General features: G+C 40.3%; 1 protein-coding gene across 1 annotated transcript; it reads left to right on the top strand.

Annotated features, from left to right (window-relative positions):
• Positions 1-5,810: 5,810 nt before the first annotated feature.
• LOC112936389 (ankyrin repeat-containing protein At5g02620) lies at positions 5,811-14,835 on the top strand. Its single transcript, XM_026020238.2, has 3 exons — positions 5,811-6,576; positions 13,268-13,824; positions 14,128-14,835. Exons 1-3 carry the CDS (start codon positions 5,811-5,813, stop codon positions 14,833-14,835), a joined length of 2,031 nt encoding a protein of 676 aa, XP_025876023.2.
• The last annotated feature ends 257 nt before the right edge of the window (positions 14,836-15,092 follow it).

Here is a 15,092-nt window from a genome sequence, read left to right on the forward strand (position 1 = left end):
ATTTTTCCATACGGGCGTCTTAAGGAGCCGTAAGCAAAAATAAAATTTGAAACTAGTGTATCTCTCTCATATGAACTCCAAATTGGATGATTCTTTTTCCTAAATGTTTCTAAAATCATGCTCTATCATGTTATTGTGTTCTTAATGCTATTATTTTGGGCACTTTTTGTTGTGACTTTGTGTTTATCAATTAAAAATTTGAATTTCAAAACATTTTAATATTTTGAAGCAGTAAATGATTTCAACTGAAAAAGTCATCAACAACAAAGTTGTATAACTCATAAAGATCTATAACTTTTATTTTGGTCATTTCTTCATCCGACAAAGTGATTTGTAAGATAGTTCACAAAATGAACATATCTCTTATATAGTTCGTAAAACTTTTAGAGAGATATGTTCATTTTGTGAACAATCTTACAAATCACTTTGTCGGATGAAGAAATGACCAAAATAAAAGTTATAGATCTTGATGAGTTATATCACTTTGTTATAGATGACTTTTTCTGTTGAAATCATTTAGTATTTGAAAATATTGTTAGAATTTGTCATAATTTGAAATTCAAATTCAAACTATTCAAACAAAGTCATATAGAAAAATGACCAATACAAAAGTTGTAGATCTTGATAAGTTATATAACTTGGTTGTTGATAACTTTTCCATTTGAAATCATTTACTATCCGAAAAATTATTTGAATTTAAAATTTAAATTTTATATAGTTCAATCAAACTCGGATGGAGAAATAACCAAAAGAAAATTGGTAGATCTCAACGACTTCTACAACTTTGTTTTTAACAACCTTTTCATATGAGTTCATTTAATATCATATAATTTGATTCGAAGTTCTTATATTTTTAAATTAATTTTTTAATGACTATTTTCGCATGCGGCCCACTTAAGGAACTGCATGCAAAAATCTATTTACGCATGCGGCTCCTTAGGTGGTCTGCATGCAAAAATATCACCCCAACCTTTTCATCTCCCTCCACTCTCTTTTCCCTCCCACCACTTCAAATATTTTCTAACTATCTCCCCTCTCTCTCCCCTCTATTCTTTTACCCTGCCCTCTCTCTCTTTTTCTCCTATCCTCTCCTCTCTTTCTTTCTTTTCTCCTCTCCCTCTCCCTCTCCGAGAGCGCCGCCGGGCAGCGATGGCATCAACGGGCGGTGGATCCGGCGGTGCCGCCCTCGAGAGGGCCGGATCCCCCCCAGGGAGCGGCTGCGGCTACGGCGACGGCCGGCGCGCAGTGGGGGAGGCGGATCCGGCGAGTGGGCGTGCGGCATCGGCGTCCTAGCTCGGAACTTCCTCGACGGCAACGGATTTGGCGAGCGGGCGGCCTTGGAGACCTCTGGCCTTCCACGACGGCGGCGCGAGCGGTCGGTGGCGGTGCGGGCGGCGACACGGGTGGTGGGCATCCTCCCACCTGGGTCTGGCGGCGGGAGCGGTCGGCGACGTGGTCGGCAGCGGCGCAACTTCCTCCCGCCCGAATCCGGCGGCGGCGGGCCTCGGGCCGCCCGGATCTGGAGGCGGGGGCGGCCGGTGGCGGAACCTAGGCGGGCGGCGGCAGGAGCGGCCGACAACGATGCGGGCAGCGACGTGGTCAGCGGCGGCGGGCCTCGGGCCGCCCGGATCTGGAGGCAGGGGCGGGCGGGCGACGTTGGCCGGTGGCGGAACCGGGGCGGGCGGTCGGCCGGCCAGGGTTTCCTTTTTTTTAATTCTATTTTTTCCGTGATTTTTTCTCTTTGCATGTGGTCGGCTTAAGTGCCCGCATGCGGAGATCCATTTTCGCATGCGGTTGCCCTGGCCGCATGCGAAGATCGTGATCTTTACAGACGATTTCGCGCATGCGGTCGGGCCAACCGCATACGAAAATCCTTTTCGCCCGCATGGAAAGACCACTTCTGTAGTAGTGGAAGTAAAATGTTTTGGAATGTGCGGCGAAATATACGTAAAATGTGCAGCTAAGTAGCTAATTACAAGAAAAACCTGCTCCAAATACAGAATGTTTTGGAATCTTGCAGGTAGCTAATTCCTGAAATCTGCTAATATCAGAGTGACTAAACTGTAATGACAATGATTAAAAAGGAGACAAATCTTTTTTCATGAAAGAATTACAGTTTTTCAAGTTCAGTCAAAACAATAAGGACGCACGCGTATTTGCACATAACTATATTTTAGCACCTAATTTCCCTTAAAAACTAGACCAAATCTTTTCTTAATAAATACAAAACAGGAACTCCCTGTTCTCTTTTGAAGTTTTTTTTAAAAATAAAATCAGCACCAAATTGTTCCATGGTGGTATACTGGTATTTTACTAGGCCTTCACTCCACTAAGACAAATTTGTCAAATAACTTGCAGGAGTTGTTTCTTAAGGTGGTGTTTTGATCCAGCGACTAAACTTTAGTTCCTGTCACATCGAATGTTTTAACACTAATTTGAAGTATTAAACATAGAGTACTTACAAAACTAATTGTATAAATGAGAGCTAATTCGCGAGATAAAATTTTAAGCCTAATTAATCTATAATTAGCATATGTTTACTGTAGCATCATATAGGCTAATCATGGTGGATTAATTAGGCTCAATAGATTCGTCTCGCGAATTAGTCCAAGTTTATAGAATGGGTTTTGTCATTAATCTATATTTAATACTTCTAATTAGTGTCTTAACATCCGATGGGATAGAGACTAGCTTTAGTCCATGAATCTAAACAGACCCTAAGATTCCACAAGAAAGTCAAGGTGTCAGACTGCTCAGCAGAATAGAATCTGAGACTGACATTTGCAGAGCTTTGATTAACGTCACCAAAACTCGTGTTCCAAAGTAATTTTCGGAGTTGTAATTCTGAAGAATCTCAAAGTGTATGACTTCGGTCACTTCTTGAAATCCAAGATTAATCCAAAAATCAAACAACTGGGGAAAAAAAAGGATGCAGAGGAGGTCTCAATTCGACCTCTTCACTATCAGAACTCTCAAATAATTAACTACGAAAGAACAAAACGGAACACCAAAAAAGCTATTTAGGTGGAAGACAGGAAGAGAATGCAAGAAATAAAAAATATACTTGGTTAAATGCCCGATTCTTCCATGAGCTGAAAATATAACTGCAGCACGAGGAAACCAGGAAAAAATCTCCCCCAGAAAAAAAAATCGAGCAAATGAAAAAACACCCAGCAAAAATCGAGTAAATGAATCCCGGATGATTCATCCCACTAGAATGTACGGGCATGCTAGTGGTTCGAGTAAATATTACAACCACCTTAATAGAATAATAAATTACAACAAATTATCAGTATGTACCCATGGAATATAGCATGCCCGTGCCAAAATCTATCTATCTATTATATCCTAAAATCCATGAAACTTCCTATACAAACGCTCTTAAACCGCCACGTGGCGCTCTACAAACTCTCCCAAGTCACCACATGGCATTATCTAATCTCACCGTTGATTTTCACTTAAATTGATGGTCCCGTTAGTTTACACCATTAGATTGATCTATTATTAAAAAATAATAACCTCCTCATGATCTGTACGTATGTGTTTGTATGATACTACTGCTGATCTTTCCATACGTACAAACTTAATGTACATGACCTTTCCTAATCTTGCTGGAACCAAAAAAAAAAAAAACATACACATGGAAAAAAAAGATAGAAAACACATAATTCCATAAAAATCAACAGTTTTTAAAATATGATTTTAGATAAAATATATTACTTCACAAATATAAATATATTTAGTTAAATAAAGATCTATATAAATATCCAATCAATGTTCTTTAAACCATATTCTAAATCTATCTAGTACATTAAACTTTCTACAAATGCTTTTAAACCGCTACGTGGATCTCAAATAAATTTGAGAAATCCTCTACAAACGCTCCTAAACCGCCACGTGGTGCTATACAAATGCTCCTAAACCGTCACATGGCACTCTAATATAGTAGAGAAAATCTTAAAAATTCTGATAGAAAAGAAATACATCTAATCATTATTTTCCTTTGAATAGGTGGACCCTTTAATTTTAACCATTATATCTCTATTAAAAAAATCCGGTGTACAACACCCCGCACCGTATTTGCGCACGTACATAATCCGTACTCCATCCAGCCTCCGTATCTCTTCTCCTCTCCTATTTTCTAACTGACCTTTCATATTTTTCTAGCTAACACTTAATATATAAATAAAAAATATTAATTAGATAGATTATAACTCCCAAGTTACAAAAAAGAAAAAAAAGATAAATATCCGTCCGTCGATTTCAACTAAAGATGATGGATCCACTATTTATGTCAGATAGTTAAATTAGATTTGTAAAATAACAGGCCTATGTTCGGCCTTGGAGCGATCCAGAAATAACGAACTTTTTTTTTTTTGCTCTCTCTAAGTGTACGCACATAAGTTAGTTAAAAAATATAGTGTACGTACATAGAGCAAGAGTATACCGTGGTTAACTACTTAAAAATAACATTCAAATAAATATAACTGTTTAACTGTGTATCTAATTTCCAACTGGTTTGAATATTTATAATATTTGTGATTAAATTAATAAGTTAAGACCTATGTTAACTATATTTTAATTATAGAAGTGATATGCTATGCATCAAGACAGTGATGAATTTTTTTTTCAATAAATACGATATCAAATGTGCTATTCTGTATTAATCTAGAAACATATATGTAGCTAAATTAGATCCATGATAACAATGATAACGATGTTCTACGTATTTTCAATGTGTCTATGACGTGTTTTGAGTCTATTTTTTCAATGTGTCAAATAACCAACTACAGTCATCAAATTTAAAAGACGAAAAATGTTTATATACTACTAAAATTTGATAGTATAATTTAAGTATACAAATTACTTAATAAAAAATGTGTCTCCACTAAATAAAACATGCAATGATACCCTCACGGTTCCAATATATTCTTTTGTTGATCGTCCCTATCTTCTCTGTCTCCCTGACTCTTCTCATTGTCCTCCCTAATAGTCCCCAATTTATCCCATAATAAACTATCATAATATATATGCAATTAAAAAACACCTTACTTTTACTTCTGATGATATGTTTTCTAAAGAAAATAAGTCTACCTTCTTTTCAAATGATGAGGAAGAATATAAAAATATGATAGTACAATATAAAGCTAATAGGTTAGAAAATTATGAAACAATTAATGCCGATGAAAAAAATGTATGGAGAAATCGTGGCAGATGTTCTCCAGTTAACATTTAGATTTTATAACTATTTCAAACTTAGCATACGATGCATGCCCACGCGAATGCGCGGACTACCTTCCTAGTTACAATAAAAATTGTAATTTTTGTTCCTTCCTGTCACCCAACCTCTCTATATATTGGCATGTCTTCGAGGTCACGCCGCAATAAGTTCAATTTTACTCCCGACCTCCAAGTGGTCCTTAATTTGAAGACAGATATACGACTTGTGTGAGTGCGACTTTGTTGTTACAAATTATTGTGATGTGACTTAATGACTTATCAACTATAGCTATCAGTTGAACGGCCCTAGTTTAAACATAACTGAACGAGTATAAGAACGATGCGTTCCTGTTTTTTCAGTATTTTATGGTGAAGAATGTAGCCATCGATGATTGATGATATATACATATATATAACAAGTTTACTTTTGTCCCTTGTCCTAAAACAGGATAGTTGTAAACAAATCACTTGTTGGTTATCACACTTATAGTAATCTTGGATTAGCTAAAGACACCGTCAGTTGTATAAGAAAAGGGACTGTCTAATTCACAGAGAGGCAGCATAGAGAGCGCTAACTAGCTAGCTCAAAGATGAACGCAATACCAGCTGCGCCGGCCACCATGAATCCTAAGCTGCTCATGGCTGCTCGACATGGAGACATCGAGACCCTAAAACGCCTCCTCGCCGTGAACACAGCACAGCCACCGCCACAAGTCGTCCTCCAAGTCGACCGGCCTGCGGCGGCGGCGCCATCTGCAGCTGCGAACACGCTCCTGGAGGGAGTCACCAGCGAAGGGGACTCCGCGCTCCATGTCGTGGCGGCAGCGGCGGTGGCGGCGGCATGCGGAGACGACGACGACGACGTGTTCCTCGACTGCGCCGGGGTGATCCACGGGGCAGCCAGGCACCTCATACGTGCCCGCAACAGCAACGGCGACACGCCCCTCCATCGCGCCTCCAGGGCTGGGAGCGTTAACATGGTCCGCCGCCTCATCGCCATGGCAAAAGACGAGGCCGGCGACGACGACCACGACGACCACGACGACGGCGGCGAACGGCGGAGACAGAGGGCGGCGGTGGAGCTCCTCCTGAGAGCGCAGAACAAGCGCGGTGAGACGGCCTTGCACGAGGCGATCCGCTCGAACAGCAGGGATCTCGTCGTCGACGAGCTCCTCTCCCACGATCCGGAGCTTGCCCGTGTTCCAGGAGAAGAAGGAGGCACCTCGCCGCTGTACCTGGCCATCTCACTGCGACGGTTTGAGGTTGCGAAGAAGCTGCACGAGAGGGACGAACAGCTGTCCTACTCTGGACCTCAAGGCCGAAACGCTTTGCATGTCGCGGTGCTCATTGGCAAAGGTGAGTTTTAGCCGATCCGGATTATAAATTAGTTCCGTAATATCTCCGTCGTTGGTTAATGATTATACTCCTACTTTTCAAGGTGCACATAAGCTAGCTTTTGTTCTAACTAAAAAAATGCCCGTGCGTTACAACGGGTGAAGAGTATTTTAATCTTATTATTGTTGTACGGTTTAGCTAAGGTGAAATTCACCGTAGGAATTCACTTGGATATTCTTTTTATAAAATCATAAGCCGCAATTAGGGGTTCGATCATCTCAAGTTAGCATGCAAGTTTGTTAAAGAGATTTCTTATACGACTCCTTCTATATTTCTAAAAACGAACAAAATTAAAAACCGACTCAAACACGGATCTATATTTCCAAAAGCGATTGAACTTAAAAACCGATTCAAACACGGATGGCGTACCAAAAGTACCGATAAAAACATCTTTAATTTTTACAATAGTAGAGATAAAGGTATTTCCGTCGTTTTATTAAATCGACACATATACCGACTCATGTCAGTCCTAACATGATGTAGGCCCGCCAAAACACGAGATTTTCGAAACTTGGTAAAGACAAATGTAATCATATAAATTAGCACACACTCATACCTATATATGCATACACACACCTGACATTTAAAGACTGAACTAATATATACGACATGTGTCTAGGACTTAAATTTGGGTGAACATGTGTCACCACAAATTAAGGACCTTACCAGATGAGCATACATGTTTCACACCAAACTAGTCTATTATAAGTCGCATATTTGCGCGACTATGACCTCCCTCTTTATTAGAATTGTTAGTTTTTATGTTGTTTAGACCTGTTTATACATTTTCTAAGTAATTAGCTTAAATTTTGTAATTATCCACTAATAATATACTTTGTGAGAAGTGTCACTATCACATTAACAAATTTATCATGATTTGTACTTGAGAAAATTATTATAGTTTCCAATATTTTACCAAACATATTGCGTGATCATTGCTTCCCTCTTGGTTGAATTTTGAAACATGTTATTTGTAATATTATTGTAAATAGACTTGTAATCTGAAATGTGAAACCTATCTTTTAGCTGCACAAGACAATGATTGCATCGGCTAGGGTTAGGGTTTATATTCACCTTCACCATCATTGTTTTATTCTTTATTTGCGCGACCATATCCGCCCTCTTCGCTGCTGCATGAGCTTTGAGCTAAACAAAACAGTGAGTGTGCAATGGTTAAGGTTAGAGTTTCTATTCATCTTCTTCTCCACTGTTTCCCCTTTCTATCTATGTGACTATATATAACGGTCTTCTTTAATGCTGATTTAGTGATAGTCTTACCGTCCTCTCCAATACTCCATCATGCATCCCTTAACCTACTCTTATACTTCCTCCTTCTCAGAATAAGTTTGTTTTTAGTAATCATTGAATTGATGTTTGTGAAAGTACATGATAAATGTATGGAAAGTAGATAAATAGAGTAAAAATTGCATTAAGCTTTGATAAAGTGGAGATGTTATAGTCTTTTGATTTGTATTGGTATGTGTGCGATGGGTAAAAACCAAACTTATTTTGAGATAAAAGAAGTAATATTTTAATATCATTGAGAATTTTGATTTGAAAAGTTTGTTTTTAAATAGTTACGTATGCACCATTAGGGCATGTACAAATGTAGAGTCTGATATGTTCTCTCAATTAATACATATAACTTGTAGACTATATTCCTACAATAGTTGAGACAACAAAAACTCTTAACCATTAATGCACCAAAATATTATTTTACTACCCTTCTTTCCTTTTGTCCATCCCCATGCAACAAAATTTCCATTAATAAATGTTAAGAGTCGACTCTAAGCCATTGTCATGCGTAGCAACTATGTTTCCTTTTCTTTCCCCTCTCTCTTCCACGTCATCAATTTTACTTGCATGGCAACGAAGAGAGTTGTGCATGCCCTTATATTGTCCAGCAAGAGAATTTGACCCGTCTTTATGTATCCTGTCCCCATTCTCTTCTCTTGCTTTGCTTGCTGCGCATCTAGCTATTAGCAGGCTGGGAGGAACAGGCTGTGGCTGAGCATCTAGGACATTGCTGCCTCCATCTCCATCCCTCTCGTGTCCTGTAGTAGCAGGCACAGCTCGAGTTTTGCAGCGGTGGATCTATGCTGGGGAAGAAGAATGAAGCTGGCCGGCTCCAGGCTGCGCCTAGACCCATCCTTGAGCTCCTTGGTCACCTGGATTGGATTTGTGCGAGGAAGATGGAGAAGACACAGACCTTAAGTGCCTAGTGGCAGTGATGGTGATGACAACGGCAGCACGTACGACACGACGATAGGAGCGATCGAGGAGAGGCAGCAAACCCTGATGATCCCGAGCTTCTTTGCCAAATCATAGGCATCGAGGCTCAATTTGGCGGCCCAAATCCTTTTTAGTCCCGGTTTTTAATGAAACCGTGATTATTGTAGATTTGGGTCGACCAACAAAGATAGTTTCTCCAGTAGTGCTGTGACAGTTCTCGAGAGAGCCTAGCGGCGGCAAGGCAGCAAGTCGTCGTCACCTCCTCATCTCGCCATCTCTTCTTTTCTTGCCGCCTTATGTGAGCATCAGTGCATCATGTGAGACCTTCTGTGCGAGTGTTCCGGTCGAAGCATATAGCTCCTGAAGTGTCACAAACTCACCATCAGGAATTTTCCTTTACTCTATCGAACGGCTTTCTTTCTCGCGTTTCATATCGGACGGCTATTATTTTTCTAATTACGTGGCCCAGTGACAGCGTGTTTTGGTATTAACCTTTCAATTAGAGTGATTAGGGACCTTACCGGATGAGCTATGCTCAGTTCACTCCATATTCAAATTTTGTATCAATGCATTCTCCTAGACACACCATAGTATTAGGATTGTTGTTTGGCTCATGTGCATTAAGAATACACATTTTTTCATATGAAATTTTTTGGGAAAAAAGTTCTTCGGTGAAAGTTGTTTTTGGACAAAAAAATTTTTTTTGATATAAGTTCTTCGGATGAATGTTTCTAGATGGAATTTTTTTTTTATAAAAAAATGTGCTTTAGAAACGTATTTGTGCTAAATAACAACATCACTAATTCACCATTGTACTCGTGGTGGAGCTGGTACCAAGGCATCGTGTCGGCTGCGAGGCTGCTCAAGCTCGTTGGTGCACTGCGGGTGGAGAGGAAGAGAACGATCCCCTCTAAACAGTTCAACACAGCGCGAGGGGCATTTTCGTTCATTCACAATGCAAGACAGGAAAAAAAACACCTAAAGAGGAGAAAAATGCATTATAGAGTGTTGCGTAAATTTCAAAAGTAGCATTTTACCAAATCTCACGTACGGGATGTCATTCTGGTAAAACCTTTTTCCTACGGCCAACATTACACTTTCTGCCATCTATGGCAAGAGTATGGTGGTGTTTTGTGCTGTAGATGAAGATTAAAACAAGATAGTATTAACGTAAGATTAATTAAGTTTTAATTATTATAAACTTGAAAAATAGATTTATATGATATATTACAACAACTTTCATATATAAAGTTTTCGCACGAAACATACTATTTAATTAGCGGTTTGAAAAGCATGCCACGAATATCCAAATTTTCATCTAACTTTTGTTGGAGAAAAAAAAAACGAGGCCTATGTCTGTTTGGACAATCTTGCATCCTATGACCTCAGTTCTTGTATCGAAAACACTGGACATCTTTGCCTACTGCATTTTCCTCCTTAATTCCCAGGCTTACTACTTTTTATTGACGTAAAACAGTTGAAGAGGCTCCTACTACATTAATATTAATGAAAGGATAAAATACAAAATGGAAAAGGGGGGAATGCACAGGAATATGTAGAGGGGAGGAGCAGCAGAGAAAAAAGGAAAATAAAAATTGGATTAAAAAAGTGAGCTAATCCATAATTGCTAGAGTGGTTTATCAGATATCTTTGCTCTATGCATATGAAGATCAAAATCCCCCTTGAAGCCATTTTTCCAGGATAGAAAGGAAACTGGAGCAATGTTGAACATAAGATTATTTCTTCTCGTCCAAATATTGCGCATGCAAGTCCTATAACCTCAACGAGAAAAGGTTGCGCGAAGTCTCGACACACCGTAAGAATCATGTGCATAAATTCAAGGTTGAAATCCCAGTGGATTCCCAAAAATTGCCAGCATTGCTGGGCAAACAAGCAGGTGAAAAACAGATGAAGGGCATCTTCTGGACTTGCTTGGTTGCACATTACACAGTTTGTTCCACTCTGGAGTTTTACTTGTCTTCGTTGCAACATTTATCTCGTATTTAGTCTATTCATCAAAAGCAGTTAGGAAGACTACTGTGCATTTACTCTTCCAGATCATTTTGATAGCAAGTGATCGCTGTAGATGTGAGAAAAACAGGGAATACATTTGCTTGGATTGAAAGAGATGAGATCCCCACTTATAATTCCATATATCATTCCCATTGTTGTCATTTACAGAGTCAAGTTTGACCAGCAGAGCATGGAGCTGTTGAAAATTAAGCAAGGGGAGTTAGTGGCAAGGCAAAATTCTGGTTAAATTCCTGTTGTTGAAAAGCTTGCAAGGCGATGTATTCATTGGATGCAAATGAAAAGAGAGATGATAGAGATTCCTGAAGGATGTCATCTCCCCAGCGATCTTTCCAAAAGAGAAAACTACCCCCTTTGTTGGGAAGGGTTTAGGAGATAGTTTTATATATTGTGTTCAATCTAAAGATGTCCTTCCACTATAAGGATCCCATTTCTCGTACAACAGGGAGGGGGGGTGTTCGCCACTATAATAATACTTATAATAATACTTGTTCCAAATCAGTCTCAACTAAGGAAAGGTCCTTCTTATTGTAAAATTTGTCATGATACTTTATTAAAAGAGCAATATTTTGGTATTCCAAATTGATGATGCCTAAACATCCTTTGTTTTTGGGTTTGCATATCATGTCCCATGCTACTAAGGACTGAGGTCTCATATTTAAGTTAGAAGATTTCCTTCATAAACTATGTCTCCTGCCTCTATTGATATGTTCAATAACCTTTTCGGGTAGCTTAAGTGAGCATATATAGTATGTTGGCATAGAGGAGTGTACAGAGTTAACCAAGGTTAACCTCTGACCATGGTTTAAGAACATTGTAATTAACGACAGGGTAGTCTTCTTTCCACTTGATCAATAAGAGGGGCAAACTCAACAATTCTAGGTTTACTTGTTCCCACTGGAAGTCCCAAGTAAGTGAAAGACATAGAATCAGTTTTACAGCCAAAAGTTCCAGCTAAAATTTTCTTATCTCCCTTAGGAACATTGATGTGTATCATGCAAGATTTGTGATAGTTTATTTTAAGACATGTTGATTGGGCAAAAGATCGTAAGATCCCTTTCGGACAGAAGATCTCCTTTTGGCTTGCCTGGTGGGGTTCACCACTATGATAATACTTGTTCCAGATCAGTCTCAACTAAGGAAAGGTCCTTCTTATCGTAAAATTTGTCACAATGCTTCATTAGAAGAGCAATATTTTGGTATTCCAAATTGATGATGCCTAAACCTCCTTTGTTTTTGGGTTTGCATACCATGTCCCATGCTGCTAAGGACTGAGGTCCCACATTTAAATTAGAAGATTACCTTCATAAATTATGTCTCACGCCTCTATCGATATGTTCAATAACCTTTTCGGGTAGCTTAAGTGAGCACATATAGTTTGTTGGCATAGAGGAGAGTACATAGCTAACCAAGCTTAACCTCTGACCATGGTTTAAGAACATTGTAATTAACGCAAGGTAGTTTTCTTTCCACTCGATCAATAAGAGGGGCAAACTCAGCAATTCTAGGTTTGGTTGTTCCCACTGGGAGTCCCAGGTAAGTGAAAGGCATAGAACCAGTTTTACAGCCAAATGTTCCTGCTAAAATTTCCTTATCTTCCTTAGGAACATTGATGGGTATCATGTAAGATTTGTGATAGTTTATTTTAAGACCTGTTGATTGGGCAAAAGATTGTAAGATCCCTTTCTGACAAAAGATTTCCTTTTGGATTGTCTTTTTCATCTACATATTGAATCACTGGAAATTTACCATCTGGTTTTGTTATCGGCATAGTGAAAATTCCTTTATGTGCCTTCTTGATCATTGATTGAAGGAGGTCAGCAGCTAGCACAAACATAAGTGGTGAGATAGGGTCCCCCTGCTTAACCCCCCTTTGGCGTTGTCATTGTCGGAGTTCTCTCGATGATGATGATGACTAGCCATCACCCTAAACTCTGGTACCATATGACACGGATCAACTGAATGGAGTGGGATAGCGGGTGGATTGGATAGAACTAGAATCTCTCAAAGATCACTCAACAAGATCAACTAGCACCAAAGGTTACTCTTTGGATTTCTCAACTAGGATAATTCAATAACAATCATATTTGGTTTCATTTGTGTACAAACAATTAAATATTTTCAACAAAATCTTATAGGATTATATATATGTTAATTGTTGAAAATTTGATGTTTTATTATACGTGAAAGCGAATATTTTGATCCATGGTTAACTGCAACATTAGATTGTTCTTTTTTTTTTTCCATCCAATCGGTCGCCCTGATTGGAGCCCTAAACTCTCTACATGTTTTAGTTTGTCAAATTTTGGTTATCAACAGTTATAAAAAAATTCCAATTAAGTTTCAGGTTTATATTTAGGGCTGAATGAAAATTCCAAATTAATTTCAGGTCCGACAGAAATGATACTCGGATGGAACAGTGGCCTCGCCAAACAAGGGGACGAAAAGGGGAGGACTCCACTCCATTTCGCCGCATCCACCAATCGTTTATCGATGCGGGCTATGGTTAAGCTCCTACTGGAGCACGACAGATCCTGTGTGTATCAGCCTGACGACGAGGGATCATACCCGATACATGTGGCTGCTGCATTGGGCGGTGTAGCCGGATTATTTGCCGTGAGGTTGATGATCGAATTCTGCCCCGATTCCGCGGGTTTGCGAGACGGCACGGGCCGGAGTTTCCTCCATGTGGCCGTCGACAACCTGTGTCCGTCAGTGGTCGCGTTGGCTCGTTTCTCACCTGGGTTACGATCCGCCGTCATGAACATGCAGGATGGAAACGGCAACACCGCGCTGCATCAGGCCGTCCATGTTTGTGACATAATGATCTTCTTCTTCCTACTGATTGACAGGCGGGTGCTGCTAGATGTGAAAAATAACATGGGGTATACTCCGGTTGATCTTGCACGCTTTAAGAACCATCTGAAAGGTCTGAATTATCCCGTGGTACGTACGTACTGTACTGTAGTATATGTGTCTACTCCTGTTTATTACAAGTCGTTTTGACTTTGGTTAAAGTTAAATTACTTCAAGTTTAATCAAGTTTGTATATAGATATAGTAATATTTACAATATCAAGTTAGTTTCATTAAATCTATAATTGAATATGCATTCATAAGATATTTGTGTTGGGTTGAAAATGTCACTTTTTTTTTCTATAAACATAGTCAAACTTGAAGCAATTTAATTCTGAAACGGAGAGAGTAGATAGTTACACCAATTAACAAGACAGATTGTACGTTGCTGCAGAATCCACAGTGTATGATGTCTTCGTCCCTGACCCATACGGCCGGCAACCATCCATCGGGTGACAACCCAACCGACAGCTTAAACGAAAAGCGAGTTGAGAAGGAGGAGAGGGGGGAGCTTTCCACGATATACAAAGACGCAGCTCAGAACCTGACCATCGGCGCGGTGCTCATCGTCACCGTGACCTTCGCCGCAACGTTCACGATGCCCGGAGGCTACGTATCCTCCTCCGACGACGACGGCGAACGCCGCGGAACGCCGACCTTGGCCGGCACCTGCGCCTTCGACGCGTTCGTCGTCGCCAACACGCTCGCCTTCATGCTCTCCGGGATGGCCACCTTCAGCCTGATGTACGCCGGCTACACGCCGCTCGACTTCGCCTTCCGCGAGCGCTGCGTGAAGCTCTCCATGGGCCTCCTGCACAGCAGCGTCAGGTCCGTGGGCGCCGCCTTCCTGACGGCGACGTACGTGATGCTGGCACGGGTCGCCCCTAAGCTCGTCATCGCTGTCTACGCCGCCGCTGCCGTTGGTCTGGTCTACATAAATTTCGAGGTTTGGATGCTTGGCTGGATGACGCTCGCGCTGCTGTCTAGAGGGGACATTTTGGCGGCGCTAATCGTCGGCCTGCAAACCGTCGCGGTGGCGTTTTGGTTTTCTTGGCCCTTTGCAGTAATCTTCGTTTTGCCACTGATTCTTAAGGGCCACTGATGCTAAAGGGCCACACTGAACAAAAGCGTACTACCTCTATCCCTGATAGAGTGGTCCAATATAAAATGACACTGTAAGTATCTGCATGCTGCCGGTGAAGAAAAAAACAATGTCTTTGTTGGAGTGATTAATCTGAATATTTGCTTTTCTTCTGATCCTTTACTTAATTCTGTAACAGTGCCCGGCCGGTATACATTGGCTTCCTAGAATAGAAAGAAATGCATTCACATCTGAATTTCTACTCTATCTATTATCTT

The sequence above is a fragment of the Oryza sativa genome, chromosome 9, assembly GCF_034140825.1.
Source record: "Oryza sativa Japonica Group chromosome 9, ASM3414082v1".
Taxonomy (NCBI): domain Eukaryota; kingdom Viridiplantae; phylum Streptophyta; class Magnoliopsida; order Poales; family Poaceae; genus Oryza; species Oryza sativa.